Source organism: Hypanus sabinus, chromosome 12, assembly GCF_030144855.1.
Source record: "Hypanus sabinus isolate sHypSab1 chromosome 12, sHypSab1.hap1, whole genome shotgun sequence".
In the NCBI taxonomy this organism is placed as follows: domain Eukaryota; kingdom Metazoa; phylum Chordata; class Chondrichthyes; order Myliobatiformes; family Dasyatidae; genus Hypanus; species Hypanus sabinus.
In genome coordinates this window covers 40,572,256-40,584,699 of record NC_082717.1, presented here as the reverse complement: position 1 = coordinate 40,584,699, position 12,444 = coordinate 40,572,256, and the positions used below count along the sequence as shown (strand labels likewise).

Here is a 12,444-nt window from a genome sequence, read left to right as displayed (position 1 = left end):
CAAATCAGTGACTTGAAAATCTAGACAGAATTGGTAGAGGAATACTGTTTCAACAGAGTGACCAATAAAAGGCAGATGAAGATGATTTGCTGAAGAGCCAAAAATGATATGAAGAAAATCCTCTTCTTTTTGCTGGGTTGAAAACGTGCAGAGGAGATTTACAAGGATGTTGCCTGGATTGGAGCACTGCCTTATGAGAACCGGTTGAGTGAACTTGACCTTTTCTTCTTGGAGCGACAGTGGAGGAGAGGTGACATTATGATAGAGGTGTACAAGATGATGAAAGGCATTGATCGTGTGGATAGCCAGAGGCTTTTTCCCAGGGCTGAAATGGCTAACACAAGGGGGCATAGTTTTAAGGTGCTTGGAAATAGGTACAGAGGTGATATCAAGGGTAAGTTTTTCCAGGAAGTGGTGAGTGCGTGGAATGTACTGCCAACGACGGTGGTGAAGGGGGATACAATAGAGTCTTTTAAGAGACTCTTGGATAGGTACATGGAAATTACAAAAATAGAAGGCTATGCAGTAGGATAATTCCAGGCAGGTTTCTAGAGGAGGTTACATGGACGACACAACATTGTCGGCTGAAGGGCCAGTAATGTGCTGTAGATTTCTATGTTCTAATTTGGAATATGCAGCCAGGGGAAACAGAATGATCAGATTCTATCCTAGCACTCAAAAGGAAACTGGATAAGTCACAGAGCGCTATACCACAGTAAAGCGTCCTTTGATCCATCAAGTTCATGCTGAACTGTTGTTCTGCCTTATTCCACCAACCCTACACCTGGACCTTAGCCTTTGATACCTCTCCCATCCATATACTTACCTAAATTTCTCTTAAATGTTGCAAATGAACCTGCACCCACCATTTCTGCTGGAAACTCGTTTCACACTTGTACCACTCAGAGTGAAAAAAGTGCCTCTCAGATTCCCCTAAGTATTTCACCTTTCACTCTCCTAGAGCTCCAGTCTCAAGTCTAGTCTGTCATGTTTTAACCCATTTTTCCCAGTTGGTTAATATCCTACTGCAAGCTTTTGATACTTTTCCTCACTGTAAACTACACCCCCAAATTGGAGTCATCTGCAAATTTGAAGATCCAATTTACCATCCAGTTGTTAACATAAGAACAGATCAATCACTGTGGCACACAACTAGTCATAGTCATCTAGTAGGAGAGGTAGCCATCTGAATCAGAATCAGATTTATTATCACTGACATGTGACTTGAAATTTGTTAACTTAGCAGCAGCAGTTCAATGCAATACATAATCTAGCACAGAGAAAATAAAAGTATTAATAAACAAGTAAATCAATTGAATATATTGAATAGATTTTAAAAAGTGTAAAAACAGAAATACTGTATATTAAAAAAAATGAGGTAGTGTTCAAAGATTCAATGTCTATTTAGGAATTGGATGGTAGAGGGGAAGAAGCTGTTCCTGAGTCGCTGAGTGTGTGCCTTCAGCTCCTGTACCTCCTACCTGAGAGTAACAGTGAGAAAAGGGCATGCGCTGGGTGCTGGAGGTCCTTAATAACAAACACTTCTTTACACCACACCCTGAAGATGTCCTGGGTACTTTGTAGGCTAGTACCCAAAATGGAGTTGACTAGATTTACAACCTTCTGCAGCTTCTTTCGATCCTGTGCAGTATCCCCTCCATACCAGACATTGATGCCGCCTGTCAGAATGCACTCCATGGTACAACTACAGAAGTTTTTGAGTGTATTTGTTGACATGCCAAATCTCTTCAAATTCCTAATAAAGTATGGCCACTGTCTTGCCTTCTTTATAATTACAGCGATATGCTGGGACCAGGTTAGATCCTCAGAGATCTTGACACCCAGGAACTTGAAGCTGTTCACTCTCTCCACTTCTGATCCCTCAATGAGGATTGGTATGTGTTCGTCTTACCATTCCTTTAGTCCACACGAATGCCAGGTTGTTGCTGTGGCACCAGTCCACTAGTTGGCATATCTCACTCCTGTACGCCCTCTCATCACCACCTGAGATTCTACCAGCAATGGTTGTAATCAAATTTATTTGATGCATCAAATTTATAGATGGTATTTGAGCTATGCCTAGCCACACAGTCATATGTATATAGAAAGTAGAGCAGTGAGCTAAGCACACACCCTGAGGTGCGCCAGTGTTGATTGTCAGTGAGGAGGATTTGTTATCACCAATCTGCACAGATTGTGGTCTTCCAGTTCAGAAGTCAAGGACACAATTGCAGAGGGAGGTACAGAGGCCCAGATTCTGCAACTTCTCAATCAGGATTGTGGGAATGATGGTATTAAATGCTGAGCTATAGTCGATGAACAGCATCCTGACATAGGTCTCTGTGTTGTCCAGGTGGTCCAAAGCCACGTGGAGGGCCATTGAGATTGCGTCTGCTGTTGACCTATTCTGGCAATAAGCAAATTGCATTGGGTCCAGGTCCTTGCTGAGGCAGGAGTTCAGTCTAGTCAGGACCAACCTCTCAAAGCATTTCATCACTGTCGATGTGAGTGCTGCCGGGTGATAGTCATTAAGGCAGCCCACATTATCTGCTACCATTCCCTGGCTTCTCCTGTTAAGCCAATGTTCAATCAGATTTACTACTTCATCCTGAATGCCAAACAACTTAACCTTCTTGATCAACCTCCCATGCAGGACTTTGTCTACATTGATTTAGCAAGATCTTTGACAATGTTCAGTGCCATTCCATTATCAACTTTTCTGGTAACCACTTGAAAAACACTAAAAGATTACCATGCACAAAGCCATGATGACTAACCCTAATCACGCCCCATTTATCCAAATACTTACATATCCAGTCTCCTGGAATCCCTTTCAACAATTTACCCACTAAAGGCATCAGGCCCACCGACCTATAATTTCCTGGCTTATTTTTACAGCCCATCTTGGACAACTGAAATTTAGCTATCCTCCAGTCCTCAGGCACCTTACCCATGGCTAAGGACATTTTAAATACTTCTGCCAGGGTCCCTGCTATTTCTGCACTAGCCCTCACCCACCCCCACAAGGACTTGTCAGGCCCTAGGGACTTATCCACCCTAATGTGCCTCAAGCCAGCAAGCAAATCCTCTTCGGTAATCATGACTTCACTACTATTTTTGCCTCAGTTCTATAGACTCTGTGTCCATCTCCCACGTAAATAAAGATGTAAAATATCTTTTTTTAACAACACTGATCTTCAAGTGGATCACATTAGAATCTCAACCTGAGGACCAGTTCTATCCTTCTCCATAATTATCTTGAAACAAATGGAATAATGATCACTAGATTCAAAGTGCTCCCCTCCACACACTTCTATTACCTACCCTAACTTGTTCCTAATAGGAAATACAGTATTGCACTCTCTCTAGTTGGGTCCTGTATCTCTTAACAAATCTGCTCCTCTCAATCCCACTCACTATTGGATATTAGTCTATAATATAATCCCTTTAACATGCTCACCCTTCTTATTCCTCATTCCACCCATAAAGTCTCAGTAGACAAGCCCTCCAGTCTGTCCTATCTAAGCATGACCTTTACATTTTCCCTGACGAGTAATGCTACCCCTCCCCCTTTATCATGTCTAAAACAATGGAACCCTGGAATATTGAGATGCTAGTCTTGCCCCTCCTGCAGCCAAGTCTCACTAATTACTACAATATCTTAATTCCTCATGCTGCTCCACCAAGCTTACCTGCCTTACTTACAATATTCGTTGCATTGTAATAATTGCACCTCAGAACACGAGTCCCACCACGCTCAGTACTTTGGTTCCTGCCCTTCTCTGAATGCTTAACATCTACTTTCTCCACAAACACTCCACAAGATGCCTTGGTACTCTGGTTCCCATTCCCCTGCAATGCCAGTTGAAACTCTCCGAAGCAGTATTTGAAAGGAAAAGATTTGCAGGCATGCGAGAAGCAGTACAGGCTAGATTTCTCTTGAAGAAACTAAATGGACTTCTGTGCTGTAAACATTTGAAGATTTTCAGGCTGGTCTAGTGAATTTGTTGGCTAATAGCAATTCCTACAATTTTGATACTGGTATTCTTGGCACTAAATACCAATTCTCGTGGCTATACTATCCTTCAAGGAATAGCACCTCAACAGTACCAATATTATATGCTACATAATAAGTACATTAATATCTTACTATATGCAGGCAAATTTTCCAAGGTCAGAACCTTCAGTAACACAACTGTATATCATTAACTAATATTTTCAGCTGATTTTATTATTATAGACTGTCATTGATAAACCAGTCGAAGATGTCTCGGCTGAACACACTATTTTGTGGTTTGAATAATTGACTTACAACAATCATAATCATTTTTTGTGGAAGACAATGTTTCAGCCACTGGGGTTTCCCCTTTGATTCCCCACAATTCCAATTTTATCAGGGCTACTTGGCATCTCAATTTATTAAATGGAACCTTGATGTCAAGGGAAATCAATTTCATCTCACCTCTGGAATTTAACCTATACTTCACCTTTAGAACCCGGTGTTCATTTCTGAAATCAAAAATGAGGAGCTCTGGAGCTTGTGCCTTCTGATCTATCCCTAGGGTTTTAGCTCATCCCACTGATTTTGATGCAACTTGCTCACTTTGCTGTTATATTAAATGTATAAAGAATATACTCTGTGTTGATGAACTTCAGGTGATCACCCATTCAGCACTTCTGATGGAAGCTGTTTCCATAAAATTGTGTAGAACTCCAGTACCAAGAACTCTATCCAGTTTTAAATTATATCATATTTAATACAACAGAATGACCAGTTGAACAATTTTAGAAGGCAGTTAAAGTCAACTGCACTGTTGTAAGCCTAGAGGCACCCACTGGCTGGACTGAGTAATGGCAGCAAATTTTCTTCACTAACATGTGTTAGTGAATTAGATGAATGTTACACAATAATCCACTCATTCCATGTTCACTGTAATTGAGGTTAGTGTTTTGTTTTTAAGTTCTAGATTATATGATTAATTAAATGACAAGAGCCGAACAAGTTTTACAATATATCATAACCATATCATTATTACATTAATCTAACCAACAGGACACAATAATGCAAATAACATTCTGTCATTGCAATATTCCTACTGGTTCAACACTTGCTTACAGGGCTTTCTGCCCTTCCAATTTTGCCCTCTAATCCTGACAAAATAAACCTCGAATAAATTAGAAGTTTTTGAACATTTCAAAAGCTGCAACACTTGGACCTGCAACTTGAAATGTTAAGCTGCATTAAGAATTTGCATTTCACCTGCAATTAACCATTTTAGTTTTATATAGGCCCGTTGTGAAATCTGCAGCCAGAACTGTTAAATTCTAACTCATGTTAAAATGCAAAACAGTAAATTCAAATAGACTGAATTTATCTTAGACCATAATATACAAGAGCAGAATTAGGGCATTTACCCCTTGAGTCTGTACCGACATTCCCTCATGGCCGATTAATTTTTCCTCTCAATCACAATCTCTTGCCTTCTCTCCATATCCCTTCATGCCCTGACTGAGTTAAACCTTTGCCTTAAATATACCCAAAGACTTGGCCTCCACAGCTGTCTGTGGGTTGAAGAAATTTCCCCCTCATCTTCTTCCTAAAAGGACGCTGCTCTATTCTGAGGGTGTGTCCTCTGGTCTTAAACTCTCCCACCAGAGGAAAAATCCTCTCCACATCTACTCTTACCAAGGCCTTTCAGCATTTGACAGGTTTCAATTAAGTCACCGGTCATTCTTCTGATCTCTTGAGATTACAGGCCCAGAACTATCAAAGGCTCTTCATATGACGAGCGTTTAATAATGAAATTGTTTTTGTGAACCTCTTTTCAACCCTCTCCAGTGTCAACACATCCTTTTTAAGATAAAGGGGCCCAAAACTGCTCACAATATTCCAAGTGAAGCCTTATCAGTGCTTCATAAAGCTTCAGCATTACATCCTTGGTTTTATATTCTAGTTCTCTCGAAATGAATACTAATATCGCATTTGCCTTCCTCATTATAGCCTTAACCTGCAAATTAGCCTTTAGGGAATCCTGCACAAGGACTTTCAAGATCCTTTTTCACCTCAGATTTTTCTATTTTCTCCCCATTCAGAGAATAGTCTACACTTTCAGTTCTTCTACCAAAGTCTACGGCCATACACTTCCTTACACTGCATTCCATCTGCCACTTCTTTGCCCATTCTCCTAATCTAAGTCCTTTTGTAATCTCTCTACTTTCTCAAAACTACCTAGATGTATTGTCCGTCATCCAAGTCAATGACATATAACGTAAAACAAAGCAGTTCCAACACAGACCCCTGTGGAACATCACTAGACACCGGCAACCAAACAGAAAAGACTCCCTTTATTCCCAATCTTTGCCTCCTGGCAATCAGACACTGCTTTATCCATATTAGTATCTAGCCTGTAATACCACGGGCTCTTAACTTGTTAAGCAGACTCATATGTGGCACCTTGTCAAAGACCTTCTGCAAATCCAAGTACAGTCAGCCCTCCTTATCCACGGATTCCGCATGCGCGAATCACGAAAACCCTCAAATGCTCCTCCAGCACTTGTTATTCGAGCATGTACAGACTTTTTTTCTTGTCATTATTCCCTAAACAATGCAGTATAACAATTATTTTACATAGCATTTACATTGTATTAGGTATTATAAGTAATCTAGAGATGATTTAAAGTATACGGGAGGATGTGTGTAGGTTATCGTGGATCAAGATCAAAAAAAAAATTGGAAGTTATCTTACTAAATAAGTCGGAACAGGTACATCCAGTATTATTTAGTGTCAGTTAGTCAAACGTTTGTCTTCGTATATAGTATATATTTTACCTTTCTATGCATATAAAACATTTAAGAACATATGTTTCAGCACCGGGCTCAGGAACGCAAGTTTGCAAGTTCGAACTAGTGACAGATCACTATGGAGTGCACTCTCCAACGTGCTGGGTTGATGTGGCGGATCAAAAACCCAAAACTCAATAATTAAACCACTGCATTGTTTGGTAATAATTGTAGTTTTCATCGGGGCACAGCCTTTCTCACTTTATCCTTTAAAATTGTTCCGATTGTTGACTGGAGGTACTACTAATTATGATGGATTAGTCCCCCAAAAGGGAAATAAAATTACTTTAGCAGAACATCCGGCTAAAATTACAAATAGTATTATAATATTTCCAAATCTGAAGATCTCCTGTTGTTCTTGTTATGCTGTTAAGTAATGGTAATTAAGATCAATTTAGTATGGCAGATATTACCAGATTAATATTTCTGATATCTTTGAGGAGGAAAATAACATTGCAGGGAGATCTAAAAAAATGATGGAACTGGACCTTTATATGCAGTTTTAACAAAATAAGCTATTAATCAAGCTCCAAACTAATGAGGATAAAAGAACAAGAAATTAACAAATGATAAATTTAGATTTTTGTGAAAAGAATTGTTATTTGAAGGGGCAGGGGTGACCATTTGGAAAACATAATGCAATATCTAATTTACATATATTAAATTAAAAACCAAATCAAATTGATTAAAACAACACACACAAAATGCTGGGAGAACACAGCAGGCCAGGCAGCATCTATACGGAGAAGCGCTGTCGAAGTTTCGGGCCGAGACCCTTCGTCAGGACTAACCGAAAGGAAAGCTAGTAAGAGATTTGGAAGTAGTGGGGGGAGGGGGAAATGTGAAATGATAGGAGAAGACCAGAGGGGGTGGGATGAAGCTAAGAGCTGGAAAGGTGATTAGCGAAAGTGATACAGAGCTGGAGAAGGGAAAGGATCATGGGACGGGAGGCCTCAGGTGAAAGGGGGGTGGGGGGGGGGGGGGGGGGGAAGAAGCACCAGAGGGAGATGGAGAACAGGCACAGAACTAAGTATGTCAGGGATGGAGTAAGAAGGGGAGGAGGGGCATTAACAGAAGTTAGAGAAGTCAATGTTCATGCCATCAGGTTGGAGGCTACCCAGCCGGTATATAAGGTGTTGTTCCTCCAACTTGAGTGTGGCTTCATCTTGACAGTAGATGAGGCCATGGACAGACATATCAGAATGGGAATGGGACGTGGAATTAAAACGTGTGGCCACTGGGAGATCCTGCTTTCTCGCGGACAGAGCATAGGTGCTCAGTGAAACAGTCTCCCAGTCTGCGTCGGGTCTCATCAATATATAAAAGGCCACACCGGGAGCACCGGACGCAGTATACCACACCAGCCGACTCACAGGTGAAGTGTCGCCTCACCAGGAAGGACTGTCTGGGGCCCTGAATGGTGGTGAGGGAGGAAGTGTAAGGGCAGGTGTAGCACTTGTTCCGTTTACAAGGATAAGTGCCAGGACTGAGATCGGTGGGAAGGGATGGGGGGGACGAGTGGACAAGGGAGTCACGTAGGGAGCAATCCCTGCGAAAAGCAGAAGTGGGGGTGGAAAGGGAAAAATGTGTTTGGTAGTGGGATCCCGTTGGAGGTGGCGGAAGTTACGGAGAATTATATGTTGGACCTGAAGGCTGGTAGGTAAGGACAAGGGGAACCCTATCCCAAGTGGGGTGGCGGGTGGATGGGGTGAGGGCAGATGTGTGGGAAATGGGAGAGATGCATTTGAGAGCAGAGTTGATGGTGGACGAAGGGAAGTCCCTTTGTTTAAAAAAGGAAGACACTTCCTTCACCCTAGAATGAAAAGTCTCATCCTGAGAGCTGATGGGGCAGAGACGGAGGAATTGTGAGAAGGGGATAGCCTTTTTGCAAGAGACAGTGGGAAGAGGAATAGTCCAGGTAGCTGTGAGAGTCTGTAGGCTTATAGTAGATATCAGTAGATAGGCCGTCTTCAGAGATCAAATTGATTAAATTTATTTTGCAAATAATACCTATTTAAAAAAATGGGAAGCAGTTCAGAAATTACACAAAGGGTTTGTACAAAGTGAGTGGGCAAAACAATGGAAAATGAGACTCAAGAGAATTAATTGCTTACTGGGAAAAAAAATGGAGAAAACAAATCCTCTCTAAACTCTGCTTGAAATGTGTAATGTTAAAAATGAAAAGAAAGACTGGTGCCTTAATGGATCCATTCACACCCAATTTTCATGTGCAGTTGCGTAAAGTTGTTTTTACCCGTGAGGTAAAATCAATGATCATTTCCAGCCATGATCTCAGTTGTTGAGAACTTTGCTTGGACACTTCCATGCTAAAGTCTCCTTAATACTGCTGACATTTTCTCAGTGGTTGTCTCGTGCCTAATGACTTCACCCACTCCGTACTGCACAATTCCTCTTTTGCCAGTACAACTGAAACTTTTGTATGTAACACAATCTTCTGTTCATTGTCAAGATGATGATCAGTTTCCCATTTGCACTGTGTGTCTTTTTCACAGCATCTGCCAGCTTCAGTTTTTAAAGCTCAAGTCAAGGGAAATCTTGATCTTGATTTCTTATACAATTCATATTAAAGCTTCACTTGTGATTTCGATCAATTTGATCATCCCACTTCTTGCAGTGACGTGAGGCATTCATATCATGGGACTTGATTAGGCAGACACACATACCACTGTTGCCTCCTTGCAAGGGTCATTGCTCCCTTTCATCAAAACCCTTTTATGCAGGTTTTCCTATGGCTGTAATATAGACAGCTCCTTTATTGATTGACACCTTCTCAGTGACCAGTGTAGCAGTGACTTAGCAGCTTCCAACAGCATCCATGTTGATGAACCTAGAAGTAGATTCTGTAAGTGTACCACCATTGCGAACATATTTTTGGTCAATGCTACACATAGTACATGCTTATCTCATGCAAAGATGGATGAAATGCAATTTTCCAGGAACAAGATTTGAAGCAGACCTGGCATCCAATACGTTCTAGAGAAGTAAATCATCAAGCTACCAAAAAGCTGATCTATATTACCAAAACAATGAAATGTCAGATTTAACCACGAAAACAATACACAAGCCTACAAATAATAAAAAAAACCCATAAAATCTTGCAGTCTGGTGTTGCATGGAACACCTAAATCAGTCTCTTCTGATGTCACTATCTGATTTGCATACGCCACTTCATGCAAGTTCTTGGGTATTTTTTAAGCACCAAATGCATTTTGTGTGCATTTCATATGTAGTTCTACCCAACAAATGATGAAACCCACCTACACCGAAAATGTGGTAAATTCGTATACAAATTCTCGTTCTCACCTTCCACCTCTTGCTCCTTCCTAGTAGACATTTTTAAACAGGACACACAGTGCCCATGTCAAAATTTAGTAAAAATGTTAATACACAAAGGAAATACCACTTACATTAACGGTGTATCCATTCATTTTCACAATACATAAAACTGTAAAATGTAAAACCCTAGACGTAACAAGACATTATTGCATTGTTTGTGAAATTTTAAGCATCGTATCATTTACCTCAGGTGGTTTGAATTCTTCTATACCTCCTTCTAATTTCAGCTTCAATGCACTGTTAACTTGCTTGGCATTTTGTACCTGAGAACCATTTCAAAATTAGACTTTTAGTTGTCTTTCATAAATAAACTCATTAAAAAATTATGGTAGCATAATTTTCTCTAGGTTATTGAAATCAATATAGGCCATTCTTAAAATGTAGCTATAATAATGATTTTAATTTTCAAAGCCAAGATGTCAAGAGTATATACATAGTTGCATGAAGTTGAAAAAAGGTTTTACTTTTGAAGACATCCAAACTCAGAAATGGCTGCAAGAAGGATGTGAGGGAGAATAGGGAACTGAGGCGACAACACACATTCCATTTATGTTCAGTGAAATCTCCCGTTATAAATAAATTTATTTATTATAATTAAGATAATAATATATCAATACTAGGGCATTCATTGTATCTTAGCAATCAAATCATCATGAACAAACTAAATTACAATAATTTGAATGAACTTATGTCAAACCATATTTAGTTATTAAAAGGCATGGTGACATTTGGTTAAGTGTGATGATACTCCGGACACAGTAACAGATATTTTTGTGTTAAATATAATCATACCTATAAGTCTAGTTAGGCCCTAGCTGGGATATTGCAGTCAATTCTAGTAGGAAATATGCAGAGGCTGAACAAACTGGGTTGTGTTTTTTTTTGCAGCGAAAGAGGTTGAGGGCAGATCTAACAGTTTATTAGATTATGTGAGACATCGGTGGACAGCTGATAACTTTCTCAGGATTCAACTGTCTAAGACTAGAAAACATGCATTTGAAGTGATAGGGCGAAATTCTACAGAGATATGGGCAAGTTTTTATTTTAAAAGAGTGGGTTCATGGAAAGTATTACTAGGGGTAGTAGTGGAGGCAAATACAATAGAGGCATTTAGGAGGCTTTTAAATAGGTTCATTAATTTTCAGAGAATGTAAGGATATGGATTTGTGTATATCCATATACACAAAGGGCCAGTTCCTGTGTTATACTGTTGTACAAATCAATCACTACCGTAATTTTAAGCAAAGTATTTTCCCCAATAAAAAGAATTTCAAAACTGTATAAATTCATCATTTTTCTTTAAAATGTTGTTTTCATGCTTCGCCACTTCTGCGGAGTTTACTTCAGTGAAAAAGTAGGCACTCTTACAAGAAGTCCAAAGCTTTCTGCATTTGCCTACCAACCCACGCTTTCACCCCCATTCATTTTCCAAAGGGAAATGCTCAATCACTGATAACTATAGAGACAGTACTAATCTTGGTGTGCGAACAACTCAAATTCTAACTTATGTGGTATGTTGGCATCAAAGAACCTTCAGCAGATTTTAAAAGAGCCAAGTTTAAATCTGAGAAGATCAAAGGTTACCTGCCAATTTACCCACCCCCACTTCAGAAAGGACTAATTAGCCAAGAATTCCTTTGGTATTCATAAATCAACAAATGTCATCAATACACACAATATTCATGAATTTAGTCCATCAATCTATCCATCTGATAACTATTTGCCAGAGGTGTCCGGAGGATGTGAAAGCCAACCATTTTAATTTATATCCCCATTCCGGCATTTTGGTCAATGATGTGTCATGATGTGGCCACTCTCAGGGTGGAGGAGAAACACTCCATATTCCACCGAGGTAGCTTCTAAATGATGGCATGACATCTATTTCTCCTGATATTCCCCCTCCCCCTTCTTCTATTCCCCACTCTGGCCTCTTACCTCTTCTCCACACCTTCCCCTGATGCCCCTCCTTCTCCCTTGGTGCACTTTCCTCTCCTATCAGATACCACTTCTCCAGCCCTTTACCTTCCCCCCCCCCACCTGTCTTCACCTATCACTTTCTAGCTCATCCTCCTTCCCCTCCCCCCACCTTTTTTTTATTCTGGTGTCCTCCCCCATCTTTTCCAGTCCTGAAGGAGAGTCTCAGCTTGAAACGTCGACCGTTGATTCATTTTCATAAATGCTGGATGAAAATGTAGATGGATAGGTTAGTAAGTTCGCAGTTTCCTGCTCTATCCCCTATACCCATA

General features: G+C 40.3%; 1 protein-coding gene across 5 annotated transcripts in view; it reads right to left on the bottom strand.

Annotated features, from left to right (window-relative positions):
- Positions 1 to 12,444, bottom strand: part of rcor3 (REST corepressor 3) — a 69,955-nt gene that overhangs the window by 16,544 nt on the left and 40,967 nt on the right. For all 5 annotated transcript variants that reach the window (XM_059985795.1, XM_059985794.1, XM_059985796.1 and 2 more), the window contains one exon: positions 10,384 to 10,461. In XM_059985795.1, the coding sequence (XP_059841778.1) occupies positions 10,384 to 10,461 (78 nt within the window). The remainder of the gene's footprint in view (positions 1 to 10,383; positions 10,462 to 12,444) is intronic.